The 12,587-nt window shown below is 35.0% G+C and overlaps 1 protein-coding gene across 2 annotated transcripts in view; it reads right to left on the bottom strand.

The window, feature by feature from the left end:
• Positions 1-79: 79 nt before the first annotated feature.
• LOC122533873 (microtubule-associated protein Jupiter) overlaps positions 80-12,587 on the bottom strand; it is a 31,285-nt gene continuing 18,777 nt past the window's right edge. Inside the window, exon 3 of one of the 2 annotated variants that reach the window (XM_043663987.1) lies at positions 80-757. In XM_043663987.1, coding sequence (XP_043519922.1) covers positions 259-757 — 499 coding nt within the window. In that variant the 3' untranslated portion in view covers positions 80-258. The remainder of the gene's footprint in view (positions 758-12,587) is intronic. The other variant, XM_043663986.1, reaches the window with a different exon arrangement.

The raw sequence follows: 12,587 nt of genomic DNA, 5'->3' as shown, positions 1-12,587 counted from the left end.
AAAAGACAAAAAAAAAAAAAAGAAAAGAAAAAAAAGAAAAAAAAGAATATCACAACGCACTAATGCTGAGAACGCACGGAACACGCTAGTGCCCAGAAGAAAAGCTCGTAGCCGCGTTCTCTCGCGCTCGCACCGTACACCAGTTCACCTGACCAAATCCTCTTTTTTTTTTTTTTCCTTCCCTTCAACGTACATAATTGCGGGGTGTGGGTGTCGTCAGGAGGAGGGCGGGGTGTCGTGGATGCGTTTCTGTCTTCTTTATTGTTTTCTTTCTTTTTTTCTGTATTTCTTTTTCTTTTCTTTTTTCTTTTCTTTTCTTTTCTTTGCCGAGGAAGGAGAATTTACAACACCCTTACCTGTGACATCGTTGGTCATATTGTTGCCATTGCTGGCTGTGTATCCGTTGAGAACGCCCGCGATCGAGTCCGTACTTCCGGTGCTCTTCGCGGGCGACGTTGCGGCGCCTGATGACACCGATGAGGACGTCGACTCCCCGCTGAGGGAGATATTGCTGCGCATGTAATTTTTCGCGTTTGGGATGGTGGGTGGGGCATCGGGAGGGCCAAACAGGCGATTGTATGAATCATTACCGGGCTTGTTGCGCGGCGTTTCGTTGCTGTTGCTGTTGTTCGGCGTGTCGCCGAACAACGCCGAGCCCAGCTGAGACTGGTTGTGGTTCTTCACGCGGCGAGGGCTAGTCTCGTCGGGACCCGCGCCGAAAATATCACTGCTTCCGCCACCAGGGGGTTTCAACACCCTGAAACAAACGGAACGATTCCCATTTATTAGTTAGACTCATCGATCCGGTTCGGTGTTGTTACATTTTTATAATACTGTATCCTCCCTTCTTTTTTTAACTTTTTTAACTTTTTCAAGTAATTACCCATCTGCACGCATTTTTCAAATGGCGTACTTTTGGGAACGTCAAGCTTGTTTGTTGCACTGACACCAGCCTGCTTTGATAAACAAAAATATAACGAATGATTTTTTTCTTAGTTGGTCAATGAACACGGTAACGTACCATCTTTACCAAGTATTCGATAATCGAAAAATATACGAATGTGACAAAATTTTTGTAATTTTACAACAACTCGCCAATGCGACGGATTTCTTTTTTCGCAACTGCTTAAAAGACACTTTTGGACATTTTTGTCTAAACGAATGTACGTCTATTTATTTTAATTACCATCACTCATACGTAGGATAATTTCATACGCATTAAAGATCGACTGATCTAGTGTTAATCGTAATTTTTCTGAACATGGCTTCTTCTTCTTTTTTAACGCAGTTAGATGAAACTGTGATAATTTCGATCTTCAATCCTTTCTGTTGTATATTACATTCCTATCTATTATATATTATAATAGAAAGGATTTATATTATCTATTATGTATTATATATATACTCTACCAATTCTACCAACATCAACTACAGAATAGATCAAAATCTCAAAAAAAAAAAAAAAAAAAAAAAAAAAAAAAAAGAAAAAAAAAAATTAACTATGATTTGTATGTACCAACTTCTCTGTAGAGTAGTAGAGTCTAAGAACCTGTTAATTCTAACTGTCACTAAAATGAAATTAGGTGAAGAAAATACAATAAAATTACGCGGAGACCTCAATTTCTTTCAACGAGCAAGCGCCTACCACCCACCCCTCGATCCACGCCTCTTAATTGCGCGCAGTGCACGGCCCTTAGTCATACCGGCGAGTCGAGTCAGCCACTTCCGAGAAGCGAAAAGGGTTGAGAACTATTGTTCTTTAGCGGTTCTGCCGACAGGCGGACAACATTGGGCTCGGTCCCCACGGCGGAAGGACTCGATCCAATTTGCTCGATAAATCTGCGCTGATTTCTACGTAACGAGGGCCGCGCGTCTCTCGGCTTGATGCGTGGCACGCGCTTTGTCGCGTGCTGCTTGCTTGGAAAGAAAAAAAAAGGGGGACAGCGACGACCAGACAAAAAAGGCGAAGAGAGAAACTGATTGCGAGTGAGGGGTGGCGGACTCTACTTTGGTACGAGCAATTAAAAAGTGTGCAATCCTTTATTCTTTTTTCTTTTTTTTTTTTTTTTTTTTTTTTTTCCTACGAACGAGCTACGGGGGAGCAGCATAGTTTTGAGAAGGTTCCATTACGCCAAGGCTTCATTAGCGAAACAGTTCGATTAATGGAGGAGTCGTTCGTGCGTGACGATCCTTTATTTTCGTTTCTTCTCTGCTCGAATTTTTCGAAAGAGAGAAGGAAAGGGGGAGTGTCTGAATGGTTTCGAACGAGTTCATTTGAACGTGGCTAGACATCATTTGAATAAAATAATAATTTTACGATTATCTGAATGTTATTGAGCGACTTAAAGAATTGTCATTCAATCTTACGACGTTATTTAATTTATTTTGTATTACGCTTGTGTGTTATCATTTCACAGTACACCGTCTTTTATTTCACTCGATGTTACCTCGAGATAAAATTATTTTTAAAATACCTAGAAATAATTGGGTATGAGATCAAATAATACGTTAATTTATAGTACATTTCATTACATTATTATTTAACGATATCATCATCTTGTTTGACTCGATGTTATCTTAAATAACCTAAAAATAATCAGCATCGTTATTATTAAAATTATTTCTCAATCCTGTACGATCGATTCAGTCAGGATGAAGAATATCATCGTTGATTAGTGCTTCGATTGATGTCTTGATACGATAGCTGATATTAGCAACACAGTTTCCATCTGGATCATTCCGAGACTCTGTTCCAAGTGTTTACAAATGATGCTGTAGTAACGATGGATAGAGCATGATTATTTCTTGTTCAAACTGCGCGGAAGTTAATAATCGATTCTATTGATCTTTTTCTTCCTCCGAGAGAGGCTACTTTAAACAACGACTATTTATGTAACTCTTCGTCATGTACGAACAATGGAATTATTTTATGGCCAATGATTGTAACATTTCACTTGCAATTTTCTTCATGATCCAATTCCGTTCTTTCAAATTGTCATTTCTTCTTCTGTTTAAACTGCTGACTTGAATTTTATGAGATTATGCTTATAAAATTGTAGAGTAAATTGTTAAAATATTTATAGAAAATAATGATGAATTCTTCTTGTTTTATTTTCGTAAAATATAACATAATAGCTGTACCAGAAGATATATTTGCAGGTATCCTTCTTTCTTTACAAACTACAATGTAAAGTATTAAATTTGGGATCGTTAACAAATATATTATAAATTATAAATTTTTATAATCGAAAAGTATCACACTACAGGAAACTCGATATAATCGGGCTTCAATTAAATTGGAATTGCTATATATAACATATCATATAAATATGCAAATTATATATACATAATTATGTACAATAATTATAATTACATTATTAAATATTATACGCAAATAATTTTCCTCCTTTCCACTTCGAGAGAAGGCTTAATCTGTAAATCACGCGTGTCCGAGTCTCACAGTGACGTCACGTACGTGCGTTTATGCGAGCTGTCCCTTTTCGTTCAACGTCCTCAGCTCTCGATGCTGAAGAAACGACCATCGGCTGCGTACAATTACCGCTCGTTCCCCCGAGGCTTAACCGGTAATATGATTTATAAATTCGAGGACGCCACTCCTAAGTCATCCCCCCGTCTACACGTTCTCTGTCCAGCCCCCCCTCCCACCTCCTCCTTCTCTGGTAATAGATTTTCTAATTACATTCAATTAACATTCTTCTTGAGCGGCATTACGTCGTTCTATCGACCGTGTCGTATGCGCTTCCGTCGTATCGCCGAAGCAAGAAGTCGTTAAACTCGCGATCGATCGAATATCATCGTTCCACTCTAATTAAACGACGCAACGCCCGGCTTCCCCTCGCGAATCTTTCTATCCTCGTCGTTCATTAACCTCATGCGCCGGAATGACGAGAACTCTTTTGTGTCCCAAAACTGCAATATTTCCTCAGTTTATAAGTATATCGAAGTATAACCAAAACAAATAATAAATTTATTACTTCTCGATCATTTCTATCTAGTAGATATATATCACCGTACCGAGGAGTTCGAAAAGAAAGCGACGAATTATTGTATACTACGTTTGGTCACTCGTTATGGTCCGCAATCAGTTCTGCCCACTGAAAGGTGTTTGAACGCTCGTGGAAACTTTCTGACGAATATATTATATATATAACGTGTGTTACTATCACGATCATACGGTTTGAATCTAGAAAACACGTGTATAGAAAGAACGTTCGACGCGAGTATTTAAACAGTCACAATTACGTTTAAGATAGCTGTTCACTAGTGTGTACTAGTGAATTATTCGTAGAACAATATATACTTATATAATGTACTCGAAGGAACTTTTTTTCTGAATATACTTACGTGTGTTATGTGAAATATAATTTCGTAAATATTACTATTGGTCGAATTTGAAACAAATTCCACAATATATATGAAAGTTACAAAGCAAGATACAAGCATAGATTTAATAGAAAAATATTTAAACAGCCACTCATCAATAATATAATACAATATATAATATAATAATATAATAAAATATATACAAATGTAATAAAATAATATCAATTATATTAATGAACCTTGTATAACCATTAGTAAGCTTTGTGTAGTACAACATAATAAAATAACATCAGTTGTATTAACAATATTTAGCCTTAATATTCAGTTATTGTAACATTCACTTAAAATAATTGTACACTAGATACCAACGTTTTGCTAGACATACGTAAATAAATATCCCGTAACTTCTGCCTAGATTTTCAGACTGATTTCAAATTTCGTCAATAGAATCGTGAAGTCGATAGTTCTTTCTCATCGCAGTTTTACATAACACGGTACAGAGAGTGTTCAAATACTTTCGCGAGTTTTGCGTTGTACACAACATATGTACCTATCATAGGCGCGTATTTCATCGACTCGACGATAAATCAACGCTTCCTCGTTACGATGTCTCGGATAATTGAACGACCGACGCGGTTTGATGGAAACGCGTTCGTTACCTCGACGAGAATTCTCCGTTCCTCTCTCCTTCTCTCTCTCTGCTCATCGAACATACATAATCTCAACTACGCGCTCGTAAGACTCCGTTTACGCTCCGTTTAACGCCTTAAAACTCGCCACGAGGGATGCACCATTCCTCCAATTATCAAACCGATCTCTAATTAACCAATTAAACGTTATGGATTTCCTGGATGGTTGTAGGATCCATTCTGTTCTCCGTTCGTTGGAATTGACAATTTTATTACGTGCAAATAAAACTCCACTGAGCTTCAATTATAAAATAATTAAAAATGTAAAGTCTCGATTATAAAGTAATCATAAAAGAATTAAAAATATAAAATTTCGATTATAAAGTAATCATAGAAGAATTAAAAATATAAAATTTCGATTATAAAGTAATCATAGAAGAATTAAAAATATAAAATTTCGATTATAAAGTAATCATAGAAGAATTAAAAATATAAAATTTCGATTATAAAGTAATCATAGAAGAATTAAAAATATAAAATTTCGATTATAAAGTAATCATAGAAGAATTAAAAATATAAAATTTCGATTATAAAGTAATCATAGAAGAATTAAAAATATAAAATTTCGATTATAAAATAAAATAAAAATATAATTATATAATAATTATATAATAATTATAATAATTATGTAATAATTATAATTATAAAATAACTAAAAATATCGATCTTCCCAAATTTATCGTTCTTTATCACTTTTTCGTCAGACATAAAATGAACTCGCGTATTTAGAAAACGTCCACGACGATCCTCCTCTATTTGATGAGATGTTGCGTCCAATAATCGAAGTAATGTCTCGACAATTCTACGAAAGGAAGACACGCGTCTACGAGAGACGAGAGAGAGAAAGAGAGAGAGAGAAAGCAAACAAATAAAGAGGATAATCAATCGGTCGTAGGATGCAAGGCATCCTTGGAGGGGACGACAGGATGGGCGCGCCAGGGAAATATGTTGGATGACGTACAGAGGCCGACGCCTCTGCGTCTTCTTTTCGACGCCGGTTCGAACGATCCGCCAAATGAAACGATCGTCAACTTAACAAGACCGTCAACCAGTTTCATCGGTTGTCGATGCATCATCGATCGACGCTCGACCAATGGACAGAGAGACGTGCTACAGCGCTGTTAAATCGGTTAATGTTATTTCATCTTACGTGTCGTTGTATTTAATGGGAAGGAGTAAAGACCGACAACGAAGAAGAAGAAGAAGAAGAAGAAGAAGAAGAAGAAGAAGATTAAACGCTGTTTATGGGTCTCTCATCCCAGTTTAGATAATATAAGACGCACGATCCTTGATCGAACGATGGTAATTATCGATGAGAAACGAGCGTGGAGAGGAAGTCCTTTTTCAGCTTGGCATTACCGAATCTGTCAAAGTGACGCCTCGCAGGCCTTCTTTGCAATCAGAGGAAATACGCGAGCGTATTTTTAGGTGAAATCGAGGTCCCTGTGAGGAGGGGGGAGGAGAAGATAGACGTTTTGTTTTTAATAATCAGAATCCATTCACCGGAGTGTGAAATTTGTACAAAAGAAAAAATTGTACAGTGTTTGTAAGAATAAAAAGAAATGAAGAGCACGAGCTTTTTTTTGGTACATTCATGGGAAAATGACGAAAATCTAAAACTGTGATGTCCAGATATTACTTAAATATAAACATTTCTTTCCCCCACTTTCGAGTCATTGAATTCAATGTAAAATCTGACTTACGAATCGGAATTCATTGTTAAAATTCGAGGACTATTTTTCTGCTCGCGTCACAATATTCGATCATGCGATTAAAAAGTGGATGAAGATATAATAATTTATTGTTGAAATTCAAGGGTCATTTCATCTTTATATGTTGAATATCACAAAGTCCAATTGTGCGATTGACAAGATGAAACTATGGACTTTCTTCATCTTTATAACACGTGTGTCACAGAATTCAATTTAGAGATTGATAAATGATTCGATACGTCAAAGGATTGATATATCCAAGAATTAATACCATCGAGATTCAACGATCGTTTGGATCTTTTTCCGCAGACTTTCTCGCGGAAGTCTGCGCTGCACTATCTCGAGGCGCTTCCGGTAACAACACATTAGTTACCTACTGCGAGGATTTTACTTGACTTTCCGTTTGCACCGTGTGGGTTGTTGTTGACCCCGCCGGTTGCTGAACTCACCGTATGTATATACGTTGCCTATATGCAACACCTATCATCTACATAATATTTAGAATAGTTGTAAGAAATGAACGTTCTGCATTTTCTAATATCTGTAACACTTATGAATTTCTATCCTATCCTCTAAGAAACATTAAATGTCAAAGCCATGAGTGATTGTTGGCGAAAAATTAAATAAAACATATCGTCAGACTGGTTCGCGGACCATAACGAGTGACCGAATGAGTGTACAACATATTCGTTGCTCGTTTTTTCTTTTGAACTCGTCGGTACGATACCACTGGATAGAAATTATTAAGAAGCAATAAATTTATCATTTGCTTTACCCGGGTGACATTCGAATATACTTAAAACTGAGAAAAATGTTGCAATTTGAGACAAAAAATTCTCTCTTTTTGGAAGTATCTTTGTATCATAATTTATTCGAAATTAATTTCCAATTTTCCTAGAAAATTTTTCAAGGCCACATTCCGCTGAAACGACATTCTAATGAATTTTCTCTGCCACTGGCAACTGATTTTCAATATTTCTCGTGCCAATAATCTTGACAAGAGGCAACGTGTCTCGAAAGATTTTACGACATCGATTGAAAGGAAGAAAGAGAGAGAGAAAAAAAAAACGATTCATTCCTCCAGTTTCACCGTAAAATCCTCCTCGTCGCGTTTAGCAAAGTTTATATAGAAATTCCCGAGGAAACTGCGTGAAAAGTGGACCAGGACGCTTTCGAAAATAATAATCATCTGCTACAATGACTCGGCATGTTCGCGAACTATGTTAATGCTTGGCGAACATTATTAAAGAGGAAATGTGATCTACTCTCATCAAAATGTCTCTCTCTTTCTCTCTTTCTCTCTCTCTAACAACAGAAGCAGGTTGTAAAGCTTCACCGCCATCAGGATCCGGAACAATAAATCGATTAAGCGACCGTTCTCTTGATTCGAGCAATTTTCTTCAATGTACACTGCCAGCACGAATCAATACCTAATGTTACGTACTTTCTGCAATAGCCGCATGTAATTTGCGAAAACGATTTAAGATTGAGAATCATTTTATTAATTTTGTTAAGAAGAATGAATCTTCTAATTCGACTTTCGCAATCGAAGAAATGTAGTCGAAGATTTAAATCTGAAGAGATAAAAAAGTTTGTAAATTGAGAAATTGGAAATTTTAGTAAAACTAAAAATTAGGCAACAAAATAATTCCACAAGAGTTGACAATAATAAATTATTACTTTTGTCATTAAATATTCAACCTTCAATTGTTTGACATTTTCAATTTACTTACACCTTCTTCTAAACAAAGGTGAAAAATTTATTATCATTATCACTATCTTAGAACATGATGACTAACATCTGAGATCCATCAAATGTCCAAAACTTCCCTTTCTCTGCTTCAAATACCCAAAATCTACCTTTAACCTCTTGCGCCTGGCAACCGGTTCACGGACCATAACGAGTGACCAAACCATATACAATAATTCGTCGCGTTTTTTTTTTTTGACCTCGTCGGTCATATCACTGGATAGAAATTACTAAAGAAGCTAAAAATTTATTATTTGTTGTTGCCTGGGTTATATTTAAATATAATATACTTAAAACTGAGAAAAGTATATTATATTTAAATATATTAAGTATATTAAATATATTAAATATATTAAGTATATTAAGTATATTAAATATATTAAGTATATTAAGTATATTAGTTTTAACTATATTAAGTATATTAATATTTATAACATAAACTTTGAACTGAGAAAAGTTTGAAGTGCACTAAGTACATTAATATTTAAAACTTTAAACTGAGAAAAGTTTTAAGTATATCAAGCATATTAATATTTCATATTGCAACTTTGAGATAGAAAATTCTCGACGTGCGTGTCATTCCAGCGTAAGAGATTGAAATTCTACGAACATACGAATACTGTGACTGTCTATATGACAATTACCAAAAAAAAAAAAAAAAAAAAAAAACAAATATTCCAGATCTGTTCATTTATTTGTAAATATTACGAACGTGTAGATAATCTCTCTGCCGAGTAGATGAAAGTGGACAAAAGTATACTATGCTTGATTTGTTCTCCTTGAAACCAGCCATTTTGGTACCTGCACGATCGATGCATGGATCGTGGGACGAATCGGCGAGATAGACAAAGTGAATGAGAACGAAATCGACGGAACGGTGTCCCGATGTTGAACAGGGATCGTTCATCATCCTGCTAAACGTCTCACGTACGACGTAATCAGAGGAATCTAGAAAATGGGACGCGCGAGGGCCATCATCTATTCTGCGAGTGGTAAAGTCGGACGAGCCGGAATTAAAGCTCGCGGGAATATGTGTGTAATATTCAACGTGACACGAAATCGGGCTGCGTGGGTAAGAGAGTGCTTTGTCCTAGAAATAATTCTTCTATTAACACGTCTCCCCCCGAGAACGATCTTGATAACCTGGCTTTAATACTGGAATAACCAGCCACGAATGTTAAATACGTGCTTAGTTGTAAGTTTCGACTCACAGTTTTTTATTAGTACGGTTGCGCTGCAGTTTGATCCAGAATTTTTTTGTTTGCGACAAACTAACTTCAACCTTGTTAAATATATTACAAATATGTGTATTATAAGTTCAGTATGTTGCGTGTATTATATTTTTACGTTATGTAAAATAACTGACCTCGACTAACATTAAAATGTTAAATATAATTTATATCGGAGTTATTTATACAAGTTCGACGTTGTATGTATCACATTGTGAGTTTTATTTTTTGAATTATTGTTTATTTCTTGTTCGTGTTAGACTATATAAAAATAACCAACCTCGAACTTTAAAATAACGTTAAACATATTTTATATTGTGCTTGTAAATTTAATGCTGCTTGAATTACGTTGCTGTTTTATTTTATAATTGTTACGTCATTGTTAGATTATGCTATAATTATATTTCTACAAAATTTATTTATAATTATATGTCTAAAACGTTTATAAATCTGTAAATTGAATTACGCTAAATATATCAAGTCTCGCGATATTTAAATTTATAAACGGAATGAAAATATTATAAATATTATAAATATTATAAATAATATAAATATTATAAATAATATTATAAATATTATAAATATTATAAATAATATTATAAATATTATATTATAAATAATATTATAAATTTAAATTTGTAAACGACATTGAAGCGTTCCTAATTGTAAGAGAATATCATTCTACGTTGGATTCTTCGATACCCTAATCGTATTTGCCAAATTGAAAATTGTTAAGTAACATTTCCTTTTCTTTTCCAACCAAATTGATGACTCGCATACCTGCCGAAGAATTATTCACGAAAGGACATCGATCGCGACGTCTCTCTTTGACGAATAAAATCTTAATAGCCGATATTATCCTGGTAATGCAAAAGAGGCTCATCAAACATTGAAAGAATCGAAGAAGAACAGTCGAACGTCGAACTCGTCGAAATGTATATACTCTGTGCTCGGCTCAGCGGCTGGCACGAGGGGATTTATTCCGGTGGCAATAACGAGGAAAAAGCAAAAGGAAGTATCGGTGCCATCTAGCGCGACGTCACCTTTGGCATTCGACGTCCTCTTGTCACGGTATATCCGGCTGCGTCCCGGCGAGATCACCAAATAAAACCATTTAATCAACGATCTGGATCGATCGAACCTGACGAGCACGCGACGTTGTCATTTTTCTCTCTCTCTCTCTCTCTCGAGAGAGAGAGAGAGAAAGGAGGGAATAAATTCACCGACGAATAATAAGGGTGAAGGTTGGTTTCTAGGTCAAATTAATGTTAATATTTTTGAGAAATTTAGATGTTTACAGAAAGCACTGTACTTTGAATATTTTAAATATTTCCTTCTTGGATATTTTTCTTCACGTGTTCTTGGACAACTTGAACATTTTCTAGATATAAAACGTATAAAAATCCGCAGTCTGCTCGTCGGAGTATGCGTTACTCTCCTTCTTAGTGTTCCGATCGAAATTACCGCGAAGAAAAATACCAGGCGTACCATGATCCTCCATTTTCGAGGCACGACATTATCGCAGGCCATTACTCTGCTTCTACAGATTGAACATCGAGCTTCGATTTCATCCATTACTCGCAACATCATCCCTTATCGCCGTTTCTGGCACAACGGATGGCAAGGTAACGGTACTTTTTCGAGAATTGCAGAAAAATTCCAGCAATTCTAAGAACATAAATTGAGAAATTTTTCTCTGGGACTGGATCCACCATCATTTTGATCACTGAAGATCATTTCCCCTTTACAGGAATCAATCGGTACTCAGTTGTAACGATTTTTCGTTTCTCTCGACACTTTAACGAACATTAAAAATTATGGTTCAACGACGAAAATTCAAGAAACATTAATATTTCGTTCGAAGTTGAACGAAATGAGAGAAAAATCGTACAGAAAGTTTCAAGAAGATTCCAATCATCAAGATGGTGAATTCATGGTGGTTTTCTTGCCAAGAAGGAAACCTTTTACGCATATAGTTTGATAATTATTGTTAACTGTTAAAGTAGACACGTGTAAATTACATTCAAGTATATTATACATAACGATATTAATTTCTTAACTAATAATTTGCGCTTGTATCCTTCCTATGATACTTCATCGTGTCTTTTATTTTTATTATGATTTAAATCTGTTGCAAATGGTGGATTTAATCACTTGTACCGATATTCTAACATAAAAATTATAAATGATAATTATAAATTAAATATTAATTATGCAAAATTTAATTATAAATTATAATTATAATTAATAATATTATTTAATATTATTATTTCAATATACTTAATATACTTTCAATACCTTCAATACACTTTTCATTTTAATATTATTATTTCAATGTACTTAATAATAATAATAATATAAATTTATAATAATTATAATTATTATGAATTATATATATATATATATATATATATATATATATATTTCATTATAAATTAAATTTATACTTAAATTTCAAAATAAATTACTAAATTTAAGTTGACTCATTTCTAAAATTTTGAAACAAATTTAATTACAAACTACAATTATAATTATCAATTAAATATTATCTATCGTTCGACAAAAGTAAAGAGCAATTAAATACCACGAGCAAAATTACGAAATTAACGAAATTCACCAAGATGGTAGAATTGCCCAATCTCTGTTGGTCGAGAGTATTACTCGCGGTATTCGTGCTTCTCCACGGAGGAAGTTGCAACAACGACCGTTCCAAAAGTCAAAAGTTTCGCCGATCGTAGGAAACGACTCGATGGCTCGGAAAACGACTGGCGCGAAGACAATTGGGAAAAGGAATCGGCAACGCGGAAGATAAGATTGGGAGGCTGCGGCGGAGAGATTCTCGCGCGCGTAAATGGACCCCCGC

This window comes from Frieseomelitta varia, unplaced genomic scaffold, assembly GCF_011392965.1.
Source record: "Frieseomelitta varia isolate USP_RPSP 00005682 unplaced genomic scaffold, Fvar_1.2 scaffold_558, whole genome shotgun sequence".
Taxonomy (NCBI): domain Eukaryota; kingdom Metazoa; phylum Arthropoda; class Insecta; order Hymenoptera; family Apidae; genus Frieseomelitta; species Frieseomelitta varia.
Note: the sequence above shows the minus strand (reverse complement) of the source record. Positions and strands in the feature narration are given on the sequence as shown.